This window comes from Protomyctophum parallelum (genome assembly GCF_964188405.1).
Source record: "Protomyctophum parallelum genome assembly, chromosome: 7".
In the NCBI taxonomy this organism is placed as follows: Eukaryota; Metazoa; Chordata; class Actinopteri; order Myctophiformes; family Myctophidae; genus Protomyctophum; species Protomyctophum parallelum.
Window position 1 is genome coordinate 2,741,492 of NC_139705.1, and position 19,631 is coordinate 2,761,122.

At 42.1% G+C, this 19,631-nt stretch overlaps 1 protein-coding gene across 1 annotated transcript in view; it reads right to left on the bottom strand.

The window, feature by feature from the left end:
• Nucleotides 1–2,253: 2,253 nt before the first annotated feature.
• Nucleotides 2,254–19,631, bottom strand: part of LOC310861373 (protein NLRC3-like) — a gene marked incomplete at its 5' end in the record, with an annotated part of 53,385 nt that continues 36,007 nt past the window's right edge. Inside the window, 8 exons of the mRNA XM_083768794.1 lie at nucleotides 2,254–2,843; nucleotides 5,109–5,158; nucleotides 5,811–5,939; nucleotides 9,621–9,763; nucleotides 10,893–10,964; nucleotides 12,860–12,888; nucleotides 13,938–14,007; nucleotides 16,193–16,296. Coding sequence (XP_083624920.1) covers nucleotides 2,287–2,843; nucleotides 5,109–5,158; nucleotides 5,811–5,939; nucleotides 9,621–9,763; nucleotides 10,893–10,964; nucleotides 12,860–12,888; nucleotides 13,938–14,007; nucleotides 16,193–16,296 — 1,154 coding nt within the window. The remainder of the gene's footprint in view (nucleotides 2,844–5,108; nucleotides 5,159–5,810; nucleotides 5,940–9,620; nucleotides 9,764–10,892; nucleotides 10,965–12,859; nucleotides 12,889–13,937; nucleotides 14,008–16,192; nucleotides 16,297–19,631) is intronic.

Consider the following 19,631-nt stretch of genomic DNA (forward strand, 5'->3'; position numbering starts at 1 on the left):
TCATGCCCGATATCCGATTATTTGCAGGGTCATATCTGCCGAGACCGATTGTGACTGATCATACAACCACAATGGAAACAAGCCTAGGCCCTATAGGTGCTTGGCCCAAAGCCTGTTAATAAAGTATTAAAGCAATCAATAAATAGCCTATACTCTTTTCCAAGTGTCTGTTTTCACAACTGAATGACTGAATGAGATGAGTACACAAATTAAATGTAGAAAAATGTAAAGTTTATTTTTACTTCAGATTTTACATCATATTTCATGTGGCTTTTGTTCTAGACTAGTGGCCGATTCCGATTCATGCTACCGATTAATCGTGCATCCCTATCAACAATCAATGTATTAAACAATTATGACTTCTACACATGATCATACAATAACATGTGAAGAATGAGAATGATATCAAATGAATATTCAATGAAACACAATAATGGAACGAGTGAGGAAATTATGATCTAATAATGAATCAATGAATACACTGATTGATTTGAGTTAATTAACAACACATTTAGTAGATGTGTGAATCCAGAGTGATTGACATGAAGTCTAGTCAACAACATGATCACAGCAGTAGGAGAGCAGACGTTAAGTCTAGTCAACCATTTCTCATGATTCTGAAATCATTGCAAGAATTTGTTTTACACGTTTGTTACGACACATTTACAAACACATTGAAATCATTACAAGCATTTGTTTTAGAAAACTTTCTTGTGAACACCGCACTTTGACTTTGAGCGTTACCGGCTTAAATCGACATCATAAAAAAGTAGAGAGGTCGCCCACACCAAGAAACAAATTCAAGCTGGTTTAATTCTCTATTTCATGGGGACAAACGTTTGGGCTAACAGCCTTCTTCAGTGTGAGGAGTTGTGGGAGTCAAGTCTCTTTTGAAGGAGTGGTGACGTTGTGCAGGTGCACACCATCACTAATTATCACCTCACAGTCACACCCAAGGTGTGATTACAGACGGGATAGATACAAGATATCAGTATCTATTAACAATGTCAATACATTTGCCCAATATATAGAAATATCAAATATACAAATATACAAATATTATACAAAGATTAAACACTAATGAAAGTGGCTGAGGACATCGGGCATTACTGCCGGTTACAGTCATTAGAGGAAAACGATTACTGTTTGTTCGGGACCTCCTTGGACTCCCATTCCTTTGTCCAAGCTGATTGGACGGTGAAGTCAGCTGGTGGAGGGTTGGTCTAGATGGAAGTGGAGCAGTGGGGGGTGTAGATGTCTGCATGGTAGATGACTGAAGACAGGGACTGTGTTCCTCCACCTCACAGCTGCCTTTGATACCGTCTGGCACAAACACCTCACAGTGAAACTCACAAAGACCTCACAGTGAAAGTCACAAATCTGCTGACCAACCGGAGGTTCAGAGTTCACCTCGGACAGAACACAGGCACACAGAGAACACAGACAAATGGAGTGCCGCAGGGTCCAACCCTATTCAACCTCTACGCAAAACGACCTACAATCCACCAAATCCTGCAAATTAATCTGTGCAGACGACATCTGTTTGGCATTCCAAACCACCAGAACTTGACCCACTGGAACAGGTGCTCACTGAAGACCTTTACAAACTGGACCAGTTCTGCAAAAAGCCCAGCTTCCAGTGTATTCCATCTCCACAATGCTAAAGCTGCCAGAGAACTGAACATCCATCTGAGTGGACTCAAGATAAAGCTGTCAGAGAACTGAACATCCATCTGAGTGGACTCAAGATAAAGCTGTCAGAGAACTGAACATCCAACTGAGTGGACTCAAGATAAAGCTGCCTCTAATCCAACCCACCTCGGTGTGACCCTCGACAGAATCCTGTCCTCCAAGGAACACCTAAAAGGGAACGGGACAGTGAAGGTGAAGTCCAGAAACAACCTGCTCTGCTGCAGCCTCCACACTGAGCTCTGCTGCAGCCTCCACACTGAGCTCTGCTGCAGCCTCCACACTGAGCTCTGCTGCAGCCTCCACACTGAGCTCTGCTGCAGCCTCCACACTGAGCTCTGCTGCAGCCTCCACACTGAGCTCTGCTGCAGCCTCCACACTGAGCTCTGCTGCAGCCTCCAAACTGAGCTATGCTGCAGCCTCCACACTGAGCACCAGCAGTTACTCAAAGGATGCTTCAAAAGGTCAAAAACTCTCCCTGTCTACCAGGTCAAAGACTATCCCCATCTACCAGGTCAAAGGTCAAAGACTCCCCATCTACCAGGTCAAAGGTCAAAGACCATGGCGACCTGATGATGTCACCCTCACATAGAGCCTCTATCTCTGCTCACACAGACGCACTGAGGGGGAGGAGGAGGAATAGGACCATAACCAGAACCCAGCATAGAGACGTTGAGTGGGCCTGGTCTGGAAGGTGTACAGGTGTCTCAGTGAGTCAGAGCACACTGTGTAGAAGGACAGAATCCCAGCGGGACGGTCCACATACACTGATACTCTGTTGGAGCCTCTAGAGGCAGAGACAGGGAGGACAGTCTGCTGTCCGTTGTGTCTGACAGAGTACCTGGAACCATCATCACCTTCACAGTCCAGAATCCAGGACTTGTCATTCCGTCCAAGCTTACAGTCAGCACCATATCCTTTCCTGCTGATTGTTCCGTCAGCTACTCCTATATGAACCCCTCCACTGCACTCTACCTCCCAGGAACAGCGTCCAGTCACACTCTGTGTACTCAGAACCTGATACAGGACATCAAACCTGTCGGGGTGATCAGGAGGATCCTGACCCCCTGACCCCCGTGTGACCTTCCTGTTGTCCTCAGACAGAGAGAGGTCTCTGTGTGCTGTGTTTGTGTCCAGTGTGAGACGCTGGAAATCTGATGAGAAAACAACACAGGAGACATTAAATACATCATTCACTGACTGACACACACACACAAATGCACATGCACGGTCGGACCCTTGCGCACGCGCACACACACACACACACACACACACACACACACACACACACACACACACACACACACACACACACACACACACACACACACACACACACACACACACACACACACACACACACACAGTTGCACACACACACACACACACACACACACACACACACACACACACACATGCAGGGTTGCACACACGCACAGTCACACACACACACGTGCGCAGTCACACACACACACACACACACACACATGCGCGGTCACACACATATGCGCGGTCACACACATTCACAGTCACACACACACAGTCGCAGTCACACACACACACACACACTCACAGTCACATCCACACATGCGCGGTCACACACACACACACGCACCGTCACACACACACTCACAGTCACACACACAGTCGCAGTCACACACACACATGTGCGGTCACACACACACTCACAGTCACACACATGTGCGGTCACACACGTGCACACAGTCGCGGTCACACACACATGCGCGGTCACACACCCACACACGCACGGTCACACACACACACATGCGCGGACTGTGTACGTGTCTGTCTCTATTTGTACGTGTCTGTCTCTATGTGTACGTGTCTGTCTCTATGTGTACGTGTCTGTCTCTATGTGTACGTGTCTGTATATGTGTACGTGTCTGTCTCTCTGTGTACATGTCTGTCTCTATGTGTACGTGTCTGTCTCTATGTGTACGTATCTGTCTCTCTGTGTACGTGTCTGTCTCTATGTGTACGTGTCTGTCTCTATGTGTACGTGTCTGTCTCTATGTGTACGTGTCTGTCTCTCTGTGTACGTGTCTGTCTCTATGTGTACGTGTCTGTCTCTATGTGTACGTGTCTGTCTCTATGTGTACGTGTCTGTCTCTCTGTGTACGTGTCTGTCTCTCTGTGTACGTGTCTGTCTCTATGTGTACGTGTCTGTCTCTATGTGTACGTGTCTGTCTCTATGTGTACGTGTCTGTCTCTATGTGTATGTTTCTGTCTCTATGTGTACGTGTCTGTCTCTCTGTGTACGTGTCTGTCTCTCTGTGTACGTGTCTGTCTCTATGTGTACGTGTCTGTCTAGCGTACTTGTCTGTCTCTATGTGTACGTGTCTGTCTCTATGTGTACGTGTCTGTCTCTATGTGTACGTGTCTGTCTCTATGTGTACGTGTCTGTCTGTGTACGTGTCTGTCTCTATGTGTACGTGTCTGTCTCTATGTGTACGTGTCTGTCTCTCTGTGTACGTGTCTGTCTCTATGTGTACATGTCTTTCTCTATGTGTACGTTTCTGTCTCTGTGCACGTGTCTGTCTCTCTGTGTACGTGTCTGTCTCTATGTGTACGTGTCTGTCTCTATGTGTACGTGTCTGTCTCTATGTGTACGTTTCTGTCTCTATGTGTATGTTTCTGTCTCTCTGTGTACGTGTCTGTCTCTCTGTGTTCGTGTCTGTCTCTATGTGTACGTGTCTGTCTCTCGATGTACGTGTCTGTCTCTCTGTGTACGTGTCTGTCTCTATGTGTACGTGTCTGTCTCTCTGTCCGAGCACGGAAAGCTGCAACGCGGTAACTCTGTCATTTCTCAACCATTTCGGACGCGCAAAGGCTTGCCAGAACCGTCCCGGCCCCCTGGGTACGTTCCTGGGGGTCTGGATGTTCCGGGGACCCCCACACGGTAACTCTGTCATTTTCAAAGTACAGCATAGAGCACAGCCCACTACAATACAGTACAGAGCAGTAACTATACCAATAAATGTATAGTTGCACCGCTCAGTTCACACAAGTGTGATATTTATTTCCAGTTGTCTCGTATGGTGTCAAATGGAGCGTGGAACAATGCAAATGATCAACACGGAGAACACTTGTGACTTTCTAACAAAAACGAGACACACCTGTGATCCGCACACATCACGGCTCTGCACCACCTTTCATGCATCGCACGTCAAAATTGAACTCATGCCAAATATAGACGAAATACATGTTATTTACGACCAGGTTAGTGAATGAGGCCCATTGTTTCTGTCAAACCACATGACCTCATCTTGGTGGTGTTAAGGACCAGGCCAAGAGAACAGAGTAGAGAGCACAAGAGTTTTCAGGACAACATCAACCAAGTATACAACAGTGTATAAAATTTTAACGTGTGATGTTGACACAGACAGACAGATACTCACGTTTTGAAATGAGTGTAGAATTAAACCCATCTTCTCCTCCATGTTTCACTCTGTAGGAAGTAGAACAACAATGCATCAATGTCTGACTGTCTAACACAACGTCTCCACTAGCTGACACTACAGTGTTTCACTCTGTAGGAAGTAGAACAACAATGCATCAATGTCTGACTGTCTAACACAACGTCTCCACTAGTTGACACTACAGTGTTTCACTCTGTAGGAAGTAGAACAACAATGCATCAATGTCTGACTGTCTAACACAACGTCTCCACTAGCTGACACTACAGTGTTTCACTCTGTAGGAAGTAGAACATCAATGCATCAATGTCTGACTGTCTAACACAACGTCTCCACTAGTTGACACTACAGTGTTTCTCCTATCATTATCTTGGCCCTGCAGCTCATCCAGACATACTCACTGCTGCCCAGTTTGGATCTCATCACCTCCTCAGACTCCACCTTAACCCCTATAGCACTCCATTCTCCTTTTATACCTTCTTGATGCAACTTTACTATGCACATATATCTTGGATATGTCTTGTTCTTAATTTAGATTATTTTTGTTGTTTAGAGTACACATTTTTAGAGTTTCTTTGAGGCACTGCATTGTTCTCTCTGCATGCATGACGTTGTGTCAGAGTGAATACACTGTAAAGGGAAACATTGCACTGTCCAACATGGACACAGCCCAAGTCTACTCACTTGCAGTTCTCCAGGACTGAATCATTCACCACGTTGAGGCTCAGGTCCAACTCTCTTAGGGAGGGATTAGAGCTTACAGCTGAGGCCAGAGCTTCACAGCATCTCTCTGACAAGAAGCACTGAGCAAGTCTAAAACACCAGATGGAAACATACATGAATGAATGAATGAATGAATGAATGAATGAATGAATGACACATTTATAATATGCATTATTCCTGGATTTAAAACCTGCCTAAATGACTCTCTTGTCCCACTTAGAGTGCCTTCACACCTGGATGTTTTAGTTCCATTAAAACAAACCCTGAACCCCCAACATAATCCTATTTGAACTGGGAACCCCCAAAATACTTATATATTGAACTGGGAGCCCCCAAAAGACTTATATATTGAACTGGGACCCCCCACCCTTAGAAGCACTTGGAATTGTAGGCATTAAATTAAAGGTGTAGTGACATAGCCTTTTGTGCATTTTATTTTGAAGTTTCAGCCTCAGATGGCAGGATCTTAGTTTCTGAACCAATCAGAGCGTTGCATCCCTCCAGGCTATGACAGAGAGACCTGCAGCAAAGCTAGGGGGTTATCTCTAACCTGTACACATGACCATATACATTATGTTAGCGTGATGATTACGTTTAAAACGAGTCTGGATGTCATCGTGAATGAGATTAAAAACGGATGATTTCTGTAATCAGTAGCAGCTGTGTTTGGACGGACGCGCAGGAATGGGACTCAAACGGGTGAGCTTCATTTTTATTGGCTTTCATTGATGTGTATCTCTACATGTCATCAGTCATCACGCAGCACGTTTCAGTTTTAAGTAAGTAATTACATTTTTATGGACTTGATTTGAAAACAAACACAAATGAGAATGAGAAAGTAAAATGAGAAAAGTAGCCTATACATTTGCCTTAAAGGGATATTACCCGTTCAATATCAAGCTTATTAATACAGTCTCACCACAGCATTCATATTATTCACATAATCAGTGTTGGGCATCGTTACTTTCTAAAGTAACGTCGTTAGGTTACTAGATTACTGCCCATGAAAATAATCCCTTACCGTTACAGATTACCTTCTGAGAAAAGTAACAAGTTAGATTATTTTCCGTTATTTTCCGTTACCAGACAATTAAAACCCATTTTTAATGCTTGCGCAGGTTGTTTACATTGTAGGCTATTTATATTAGGCTACTGCCTACCGTCATTGCGCCGCATTATTACGGCCCTAATTAACTCTATGGTTAAAAACGAGAATGATACACACCATGAACTGACCATAGACAATATCCCCTTTACAGCTCTCTCTTTATTAACGAATATAATTCGCTACAATCGCCAGTCTATACACGTAGGACTGGACAGAAAGGCTGTTGCGCTGCGCTCCAACCAGCCAACAGCGCACACAGATGCCCTCTCCACGGCGCGCACCGCGGCACATGAACAACACCACCACCACCACCGTGGACCCACGTATGAACTAGATAGTTTATAAGAAATGGCACGGCGGCCATCCTTGCAGGCAGTGACAGACAGTAACGGAATGAGAATCCTGTAACCTGTTATTTTTTTTTTTGGGGGGGGGGGGCATTGATGATGAATGTTACTATTAAACTTAAACAATTCATAGTAGGCTACTCACCTAATGACGCAGCCACGGAGGATCTACCATGTATAACGTAATTCCAAAGTGTTTAGCCTACATTGTTTAAGTCAAAGACGCATGCGGTTTTTACTTTGGCTTAAAGCATGTTGTTATTATTATTCCGCATAGAGTATATTCCACCACCACCACCGGCACTGTCATAGTAGCTGGCTACAACCGAAACAACTTCCTCTTCCTCTTCAAAATAAAAGCTTTTTAAATCTTGCACACAAAATGAACAGGGACACATTATAGTAAGGGACTGATCGTTATTTATCAAAGGTTGGTATGGTGCAAAAAAGGGGGGGGGTCATTAAACTATTTTTTGAGCCTGAGGGGGGGATATGTTTTCTTTTATTTTGGCTTGGGGGAGGTTGTACAACTTTATTTTGCTGAATTTTGTATTTAAAAAAATGTTTAGATTATTTTGTTTTTCATAGTGTTTTACTCCTATCTATATAAAGTTTACCCTGTGTGGCGAGTGTACTTGGTATCTTCCATGTGTGCGCAACTGCACATGCAAATAGAACAGATCTACAAGCTAACAACGCGTTGCTTGGTGGCGCGTTGTTAGCTTGTAGATCTGTTCTACCAGCAAAGGTCTGACTCAGTAACTGACGTAACCACTTCAGTTCAAAACAAGGTGGCGCGAGATAGATTGATTCTGCGCCGTTCATGTCTCATGACATTTCCAGTAGAATAATGCAAGCGGAAAAAAATTGAAGTTATGAACCACGGTGTTTGCACTGAAAAGAGCGAGTGTTGTCGGTGTCAGAGAGGAGGAAGATGTGGAAAGCAGACTGGCAGCACCAGCGCTGCTGCTGGTGTTTCGGTTTCACCCAGCGCCGCTTCACCGAGTCAGGAGAATGTCAGACTGAGATGATAATAATAATAATGTCGCGGCTGAGGTCGTGGATGACGTAACGATATAACCTTAGAAGGCTTCTTACAAGTTACTGTTGGTGACTCAAGTTGCTTGTGAACGTCAAGTTCATCCAAATAGAAAGTAGAAAAACATCACAGAAACACCTTGCCTTTATGTTGATGGTATATGGAATATTTTGATGGAAGAGACGCAACCGTCTTTGGACAACGCATCGTCGACATGGTGGCGGAGAAAAGCACAGACGAGACAGACGCTCATTGATTTAAAAGGTAGGGCTGGCTGGTCGTGATGTGCATCTTTGCGCACTGTGCCCCTTGCAATGTTGGTGTGAGTCAGAGAATAGTACTTGGCCGGTGCCAATGATGTAGCCTACTCTTGTCTGCGTACTGGTTATATAGACTATAAAGAGTTAAACTATTCGGTGGTGCCTGGCTGGCTAAATGAGCCGAGCAGGCAGTTGATGCCACGCATGGTGTTGCGCAAATTGTGCTTTTCTCTGTGGAGTATGACGCTGTAGTATTATGGTATGCGACTGCGTGACATACATGTATTTATTTAGCATTCATTCATTTTCATCATCCTGGGCTTGGGCACAGAGGCGAGGGGTGCCCACTGCCTTGGCAGCTTAGCTAGAATTACTTTACGCACGAGGCTCACCTCAAAAATAGCCAATCTAAGATCACAAATTTGCGTCGCGTCATCAGCGTGTTGTTGTGAGCTTATAGGTCTGCATATGCTATTTTGGAGCATATTTAAATATTTAGTTGGAAGAATGCAATGGTATATCAGTGTTGAGTGTTGACCATAATGTAATGACAGATATGGAACCAAATGAACCCCAGACGGCCGCCGCCTAATAAACGATCAGCGTTTACTTTATGCTGCTATACTGTTGGTGTGAATATAAAATGAATATAGTCTATGGTGTTTGGGGGGGGGGGGGGTCATATATATTCTTCCAGTCCCTGAGGGGGGGTCCCGAAAAAATATTTGGAGGCTGGGGGGGGGATGAGGAAAAATAAAAAAATTAAATCACATCTGCACCACCCCCCCCTGGTGGATAAATAACGATCAGTCCCTAACGGGACTACTGTTTTGGAAAAGTAACTAAGTAACTAACTACTAAATTGCAAAACTAACTAGTTAGTTTATTCCGTTACCAATAAAAGTAGTCCCTTACATAACGCCGTTATTAATAGCGCCGTTACACCCAACACTGCACATAATACAGTACATAATAAAACAGAAGTGATCAAAATAAATGTGGATTAATGTATCTTACTTTAGAACTTCCAGTCTACAGTGTGGGCTCTTCAGTGAAGCACAGAGTCCTGAGTCCTGCAGGTCGTTTTCACTGAGGTCCAATTCTCTCAAATGGGAAGGATTAGAGCTGAGAGCTGAAGACACAGCTTCAACGTCTGTCTTTCTGAGTTTACAGCCAGCAAGTCTGTGAATGCAGATTAAATAAGAGAAATCAAAACAAATTATACCTAAATACTCATATCTGAACTTGGGAGACCCCTACCTGACAAGTACTTGGAATTATAGGCATTACTTTCAGTTTCACTGATACATATTATGAAAATCGCCAAACTACAAGCTCACAATGCCTCACAGTGAGCTTGTAGATCAGCTATTTTCACAATGTTTGCGACTTTCTTCTGTAATATTTGACAATTTGGTTTTAAAAATGTTTTAAAAGTAATTTAATTGTACCTTAAATCCTAAACCACACCAAAGGGTCGGGTCGGGACAAAACCTTTTCATTCTTTTTGTTTTTACATCAACCACACCAATGCAACTCAATGAGTTTCATTGGTGTGGTTTATCTTAAAAAAAACACTTTGTCCCGACCCAACCCTTTGGTGTGGTTTGGGCTTTAGAAATGTACAGATACTCTGTATACTGTACACTTATACTGTTGGTTTGTCTACTGTTCAGTGAGAAAACAATGCTGCACATTAAGCTAATCCTCTGGGGACCCCCTTGGGGGTCCAGACCCTCAGTTTGGGAACCACATACCTAGACTAATATAATGATCATTGATTAGTACAGTAGGTAGATGCAGACTATTGATTATGTATTAATGCGTACCATGGTAAAGCTCAATAACTGTGGCGTAGCTACAAGGGGTTGAATGTCGAAAATAGCCGATCTGCAAGCTCACAAGTGTTGTGTCCTCGCCGCGCTGTGATTCAATTCAGTTCAATTTTATTAAAGTGTCGACTCACAATAAGTTGTCTCAAGACACTTTACATGTAGAGCAGAGAACCAACATAGATCCCACCCTGAGCATTAAGACATTTGGAGACAGTGAGCTTGTAGATCAGCTATTTTCGGTGCGCAACCATGTTGTATGTCGAAGTAGCCTATACATTTGCCTTGAAGGGATATTACGCGTTCAATATCAAGCTTATTAATACATTCTCACCACAGCATTCATATTATATTCACATAATACAGTATATAATAAAACAGAAGTGATCAAAATAAATGTGGTAAATGTATCTTACTTTAGAACTTCCAGTCTACAGTGTGGGCTCTTCAGTGAAGCACAGAGTCCTGAGTCTTGCAGGTCGTTTTCACTGAGGTCCAATTCTCTCAAATGGGAAGGATTAGAGCTGAGAGCTGAAGACACAGCTTCAACGTCTGTCTTTCTGAGTTTACAGCCAGCAAGTCTGTGAATGCAGATTAAATAAGAGATTATCAAAACTAATTATACCCAATACCCTGACAAGCAAGAATTGTAGGCATTTCATTTAGTTTGACTCGGCTGCACAGATACATGTTGTGTTTGCGTCTTCCGTAATATTCGCCAATTTACCAAATTGGGTTTAAAAATGTTTTAAAAGTCATTAAATTGTACCTTTAGAAATGTGCAGATACTAGTCTGTATACACTTAAACTGTTACTGTTGAGTGAGAAACCACACTAGTTAAGCTAATCATCTGGGGACCCTCTTGGGGGTCCAGACCCTCAGTTTGGGAACCACAGGCCTAAACTAATATAATGATATTTGATTCGTACAGTAGGTAGTAAGCATGTGAATCTCGTCTCATCTTACGATTCGATACGCATCTCGATGCACTGCCAGCGATACATGGAATCTCCTGGCGATACGATGTGATTCACCCCTCTACCGATACGATGCGATGGCGATTCAATTCGGATTTATATTAAAGCTCTATTAATTTCCCAAAACATGTAAAAATGCATTACATTTAAATTCAAAGCAATTTATTGTTTTACTGTAGGTTAGTATTATAGCTCTGCATCTCAAACAACCCAACTTATAGAATTCTGTAAGTAAACAAAGGGTCTGCTCTCTGCTGGTTATTGTGGAATTGTTAGATTACTAATAATCATAGGCTATAGTATAATTATTATATCTCAAACGTCAATTTGAGGTTTTGAGTATAGAGGGTTCAAGAGATTAAAATGTAATATCGTTCATCAATAGAAAATAAACAAATAAACAAAACAATAATTACAGGTCACACTTGTAGTGCTGTCAAACAAGTCTATATGTCTAGTTTAATCTGCAACACAGTTTTATAATATAATTGCCTATGTATAGTGGGGGTCCCTGCTTGATCTCTCACTCTCAGCTAAGTGGTCCTTGGCTTGACCTGAAAAACATTGAAGACCCTGGCCTGCATGTATAATTAACGTTTTAAATACATAGCAGATGTACAAGCTCACAACGCGTCTCATCCACGCCCCGCTGTGAGCTTGTGGATCTGCAATTTTAGGCGTGCGACACCGTCTTGCTGCAGAATATAAATAAGGCTTCTATCCCAGAGAACAGCAGGGGAAAGCTGGACAGTGGAAAGTTGTGAAACGGTTGTAAACGACTTTAAATGCAAGCAGTACACCCTGCTGTGGCGTTGTTGTACACGTGTGTGCAGACTGCAGATGCTTTATTTAATTACAAATTGATGATCGCGACGCAGATTTGCGCCGGATAATCAGCAAGAACAGCTGTGTAGTGTGGATCATTACCAGCACGCAGCGCTACAGTGAAAAGTCAACTGATCGACGGACAAAGCTACTCGGACAGCTATTTTATAAAGCTAAAGGTGGTGCTTCTCTTGTTTAATGCATGGGGCTCACTTCTGTTAGTCGCGGGTGCTATTTATAGTCTGTTTGTTGTCTCACAGTCTCAACGTGTCTACTCTGCACCGTCGTACGGTAGCTTCTGTTCACTGACTGTGTGTGTGCTGCCTGCTGCGAGAGACCTTTTTTTCTCCTTCCTTTTCTGATGGTACGTTCAATGCGCCTCGGAAACACAGGATAGGGTGAAATTTACCATGAAATAAAGGTGCAACCATGGATTTTACCGATGCAAGCACTCCGCAAACGATGCAACGATATTTCACCCGTCAATTGTATCCGATACACAGTGAATGAACCGATGCACTCGCATCACGCACGTCTGTATCGATGTATCAATAGTATCGATTATTTTCCACATGCCTAGGTAGATGCAGGATATTGATTATGTGTTGATCTGTTGCGTACCTCGGTAAAGCTTGATAACTGTGGCGTAGCTACAACGGGTCGCACGTATAAAATAGACAATCTACAACAGGGTTCCCCAATTAGCGGCCCGCGGGCCATCTGCGGAGCGCCCCCTTGTGGCCCACGGAAGAATTTAAAAAGAAAATACATAAATTGGGGTCAGTAGCCTCTGCATGTCAAACTGGGGGTCGTTTTCAAATGGGGTCTTGCCCTGAACATTAATTTTAGGGCAAGACCTCGACCTTGCGCGTGCCGACTCGGCCCCCAGCCTGGTACGGTAGTCAAAATATGGCCCTTGAGGAAAATGTATTGGGGAACCCTGATCTACAAGCTCACAAGCGTTGCGTCCTCGACGCGTTGTGAGTTTGTACATCAGCTGTTTATGGTGTGTAATCCAGTTGTATGACGAAGTAGCTCAGAATTTGCCTTAAAGGATTGTCAAGGAATTTGGGGTTAAACATTTAAGAAGCACCTCAAGGCAGCTGGGAAACACAGCTGTGGTTTACTGTGTTTTCTTCCCTCTTGTTATAGCTTTGATTATCTGTTGTAAATCCTTATTGCCTTAGACCTGTGTTTTCTTCCCTCTTATTATAGCTCTGATTACCTGTTGTAAATCCTTATTGTCTTAGACTTTCTCATGAATGGGCAAGGGGTTGGACCTTCTCTTGATTATATCTACACTGTCTTTTCACATGTGTGGTGTGACACACGGCTGTGGGTTTCCATTACATGTCAATTGTGGATACATTGAATGTAAGTTGTGTGTTCTCCTTGATGGTACCTCAATAATAATTACTCAATCTTTAAAACGCTTCTTTGCCTCAATTGATTGTCTCCTTCTCTTTACTGACTGAGTTCCCGATACAGATTTCATGGACAGGATTATTACACTTTCAAACCTATTTGGGTACTTTTAACATCTACTCAGGCCCATAAACTTGGGTTACCTGCATGATATCAAGCTTATTAATATTCTCACCACAGCAATCATATTATATTCACATAATACAGTGCATAATAAACAGAAGTGATTACTTTAGAACTTCCACTCTACAGTGTGGGCTCTTCAGTGAAGCACAGAGTCCTGAGTCTTGCAGGTCGTTTTCACTGAGGTCCAATTCTCTCAAATGGGAAGGATTAGAGCTGAGAGCTGAAGACACAACTTCAACGTCTGTCTTTCTGAGTTTACAGCCAACAAGTCTGTAAATGCAGATTAAATAAGAGATTATAAAAACAAATGATACCTAGTTCACTGTCATTGAAGTTAACTAAAACATCTCCTATCTAGTTATCCAGAGATATAGACACCACTTGACAACACATTTTTATATCAAAGACTTCAACCAGCAGTTGAAGGAGTGAAATGAAGACTGAACAACAACATTGGATATTTACTGCCTAAACGTTGTAAAAGCTTTACAAACAAGCTGCTGGAAACCAGCATTCAGTCTCTATTTCTGTTCCCTGTCTCCTCAAGCTGGGCCACAGCTGTAGGCTTTACTGTTAGTTTGAATTGACCCCAATATTATAATATTGCATAACCTACAATATTATAACATTTCATAACCTACAATATTATAACATGCATCATGACCTACAATATTATAACATTTAATAACCTACAATATTATAACATTTCATAACCTACAATATTATAACATTCATAACCTACAATATTATAACATGTAATAACCTACAATAGTATAACATTTAATAACCTACAATATTATAACATTTAATAACCTACAATATTATAACATTTCATAACCTACAATATTATAACATTTAATAACCTACAATATTATAACATTTCATAACATACAATATTATAACATTTCATAATCTACAATATTATAACATTTCATAACCTACAGTATTATACCATTTCATAACCTACAATATTATAACATTTCATAACATACAATATTATAACATTTAATAACCTACAATATTATAACATTTAATAACCTACAATATTATAACATTTCATAACCTACAATATTATACCATTTCATAACCTACAATATTATAACATTTCATAACCTACACGATGTTATAAGTCCAGTGTTGTTTTTGGCAGCACATTTTGATTTTAATTTTAGTCATAGTCTCTTGAATAGCTTTCATTTAGTTTTAGTCGCATTTTAGTCACCTGAAATGTTTTAGTGTTTAGTCTTAAGTTTTAGTCGACTAAATCTACAGTTGATTTAGTCGACTAAAATGTATTGTGGCAGGCCTTGATGCCATCATAATGACAGATTTTTGCTGAAAATAGCCAATCGCAGCATTGTGAGCTTGTATAAGAATTATGAAAGAATTATCCTAAGTGGTACATTTTTCTTTTCTTTTTTGCTAACCCAAGAAAAGGAAATGAGCAGCTCCAAACGTTGCACAGATATAAGAAGTGTCTTATATTATTAATATTGATCCTTTTCACAAGCAACAACTGTTAACTTATGCTCCTTTAACGGAGTAATTAAAAGAACCGTGGTAGTTTAAATATCATTATTGAATCTGGAGCTTAGACAAACTATGTTGATTATAACTTAAGTTGTCCATGGATATTCAGCCATTATACAGCATTGATAATTTCATTCGCCAGCTACTACACTTAGGACAACATTATCTTTAAATTATTGCCAGGATGTGTGTTGTGCACCTTCATGCTAGACAGATGATGACACACACATGGTCCCTGGAGGATGGACCCTTCAGATCATATCACACACATGGTCCCTGGAGGATGGACCCTACAGATCATATCACACACATGGTCCCTGGAGGATGGACCCTACAGATCATATCACACACATGGTCCCTGGAGGATGGATCATATCACACACATGGTCCCTGGAGGATGGACCCTACAGATCATATCACACACATGGTCCCTGGAGGATGGACCCTACAGATTAAGTGACTCCATGGCCTTTCCCTCTAGGTCAACTTTGTACCACTTTCAAAAGCTTTGTCTGTTTTTTATATTACATTGCATCGAGGGACTCTCTTTGATAATTAACCAGACCTACAAGCTGTCAATGTGTTGCGATGCAAAGCATTGTATGCTTATAGATCTGTGAGTGACACCTTTCAACTTGTTCTACTGAGTGCTTTCACCACAGTGAAGCAGGTTTAACTTTGGGTATTTTGGCTGTCTTTTATGGTGTTAAAAGGGGTGTGGAACAATGCAGACAATACACACAATACCCACAATACCACACAATACCACTAATCACTATTTGAAATGCAAACCTTCATGCCAACCTTCATTTATAATTATAGTGTTAACTGTAATGGCAGATTGACTCTAGGATGTTTCACTTGACTACTAACCGAGCCTTTCTGCAGTTCCTCACAGCTGGGATCAGTCTTCTTCGCCCCTCCTCTGATGTGTTGTATTTGTCCAGGTCCAACTCTTCCAGAACCGCCTCTGACATCTGCAGCATGAGGGCCAGAGCTGAACACTGGGTCTCAGACAGTTTCTCTGTTCTGTTCTCTGACTTCAGGAACTGTTGGATCTCCTGATGTAATGAGTGGCCGTTCATCACCATCAGACAGTTTGGGAACCACAGACCTAGACTAATAGAATGATAATAGATTAGTACAGTAGTTAGATGCAGACTATTGATTATCTACCGTCTACTCGGAGTCGGGTTGTTTGCGAATGCAGCCCAAAGTTGGTGGTAAACTCCCTCTAAGGCTAAATTCCGGCACGAGACCGATAGCGGACAAGTACTGTGAGGGAAAGTTGAAAAGAACTTTGAAGAGAGAGTTCAACAGGGCGTGAAACCTTTACCATAACCGTACCATGGTAAAGCTCGATAACTGTGGCGTAGCCACAAGGGGTTGAACGTCGAAAATAGCCGATCTGCAAGCTCACAAGTGTTGTGTCCTCGCCGCGCTGTGATTCAATTCAGTAACATTTTATTAAAGTGACTCACAATAAGTTGTCTCAATACACTTTACTGTAGAGCAGAGAACCAACATACATCCCTCTGAGCATTAAGACATTTGGAGACAGTGAGCTTGTAGATCAGCTATTTTCGGTGCGCAACCACGTTGTATGTCGAAGTAGCCTATACATTTGCCTTAAAGGGATATTACACGTTCAATATCAAGCTTATTAATACATTCTCACCACAGCATTCATATTATATTCACATAATACAGTACATAATGAAACAGAAGTGATCAAAATAAATGTGGTAAATCTATCTTACTTTAGAACTTCCAGTCTACAGTGTGGGCTCTTCAGTGAAGCACAGAGTCCTGAGTCCTGCAGGTCGTTTTCACTGAGGTCCAATTCTCTCAAATGGGAAGGATTAGAGCTGAGAGCTGAAGACACATCTTCAACGTCTGTCTTTCTGAGTTTACAGCCAGCAAGTCTGTGAATGCAGATTAAATAAGAGATTATCAAAACAAATTATACCGAATACCCTGACAAGCAAGAATTGCAGGTATTTCATTTAGTTTGACTCGGCTGCACAGATACATGTTGTGTTTGAGTCTTCCGTAATATTCACCAGTTTACCAAATTGGTTTTAAAAATGTTTTAAAAGTCATTAAATTGTACCTTTAGAAATGTGCAGATACTAGTCTGTATACACTTAAACTGTTACTGTTGAGTGAGAAACCACACTAGTTAAGCTAATCATCTGGGGACCCCCTTGGGGGTCCAGACCATCAGTTTGGGAACCACATTCCTAGACTAATATAATATTTGATTGGTACAGTAGGTAGATGCAGGATATTGATTATGTGTTGATCTGTTGCGTACCTCAGTAAAGCTTGATAACTGTGGCGTAGCTACAACGGGTCGCACGTATAAAATAGACAATCTACGAGCTCACCAGAGTTGCGTCCTCGACGCGTTGTGATTCAATTCAGTTACATTTTATTAAAGTGTCGACTCACAACAAGTTGTCTCAAGACATTTTACATGTAGAGCAGAGAACCAACATAGATCCCACCCTGAGCATTAAGACATTTGGAGACAGTGAGCTTGTAGATCAGCTATTTTCGGTGCGCAACCACGTTATATGTCGAAGTAGCCTATACATTTGCCTTAAAGGGATATTACACGATCACTATCAAGCTTATTAATACATTCTCACCACAGCATTCATATTATATTCACATAATACAGTACATAATAAAACAGAAGTGATCAAAATAAATGTGGTAAATGTATCTTACTTTAGAACTTCCAGTCTACAGTGTGGGCTCTTCAGTGAAGCACAGAGTCCTGAGTCCTGCAGGTCGTTTTCACTGAGGTCCAATTCTCTCAATTGGGAAGGATTAGAGCTGAGAGCTGAAGACACAACTTCAACGTCTGTCTTTCTGAGTTTACAGCCAACAAGTCTGTGAATGCAGATTAAATAAGAGATTATAAAAACAAATGATTCCTAGTTCACTGTCATTGAAGTTAACTAAAACATCTCCTATCTAGTTATCCAGAGATATATCACCACTTGACAACACCGAATGACTGTACAGAGGAAGATAGACATTTTGATATCAAAGACTTCAACCAGCAGTTGAAGTTGAAGTTGAAGTCAGTGAAATGAAGACTGAACAACAACATTGCATATTTACTGCCTAAACGGTGTAAAAGCTTTACAAACAAGCTGCTGGAGACCAGCATTTAGTCTCTATTTCTGTTCCCTGTCTCCTCAAGCTGGGCCACAGCTGTAGGCTTTACTGTTTAGTTTTACTTCTCAACTCTGACAAAACGGAAGTTATCGTGATCGGCCCTAAGCCCCTAAGAGACAAGCTAGCCGATGAGAACTTTTCCCTAGATGGCATTACCGTGGCCTCCAAGGCCACTGTAAAGAATCTGGGAGTTACCTTTGATCAAGTTCAGTCAGACAACTCAAGGAGGATGTAATATATATATTTATTGAATATAAGATAATCAATGCAATATATTTATTATGGTTTGGCGATGTATTGGATCTGCTTTTTAGGTACTCAGGTCAAGCGCATCAGTCCCAACCATAGGGACTCTGAATCCCCCGTACCTAAACAGTAGATCCAAAACGACAGGTGGTAGCTGGGGTGGAGGTGGGTGAGCACTTGTATACAGCAGCACGGGTATACAGTATAGCAGCAGCAGAATTGAGCGCAGGTTGTATGACAGCAGCACGCTGATACAGCAGCAGTGTAAGCAAGCAAGAAGGCAGAGGAATGCAAACCTCTGGTTCAAGTAGCCGGTATGAGATGGGGTGAGTGTGTGATTGGCTGAGTGAATCATGTGGATGAGAGCGTGATGCTGCAGTGGCCCAATTAACAGCCGGCGCGCTGACTGAGGTTCCCTGACTGAACTTGCTCTGCGCATGTCTACGACAGGCGCAAATGCTCATATATGTCTTTCAAATCGCACATCAAACAAATCTCAAAGACTGCCTTTTTTCACCTGCGAAATATTGCAAAGGTTAGGCACATCTTATCCAAAAATGACGCAGAAAAACTTGTCCACGCATTTGTTACCTCAAGGCTGGACTACTGCAACTCGCTATTATCAGGCTGCCCAGGTAAGTCTCTGAAAAGCCTACAGCTAGTTCAAAATGCTGCGGCGCGTGTGCTGACAGGTACCAGAAGAAGAGACCATATCACTCCTTCACTGGCCTCCCTACACTGGCTCCCTGTCAAACACAGAATAGAGTTCAAAATTCTTCTTCTTACCTACAAAGCTCTCAATGGTCAGGCACCACAATATCTCAAAGATCTCATTGATCCCTACAAACCAAATAGAACACCAGTGCGTCTACAG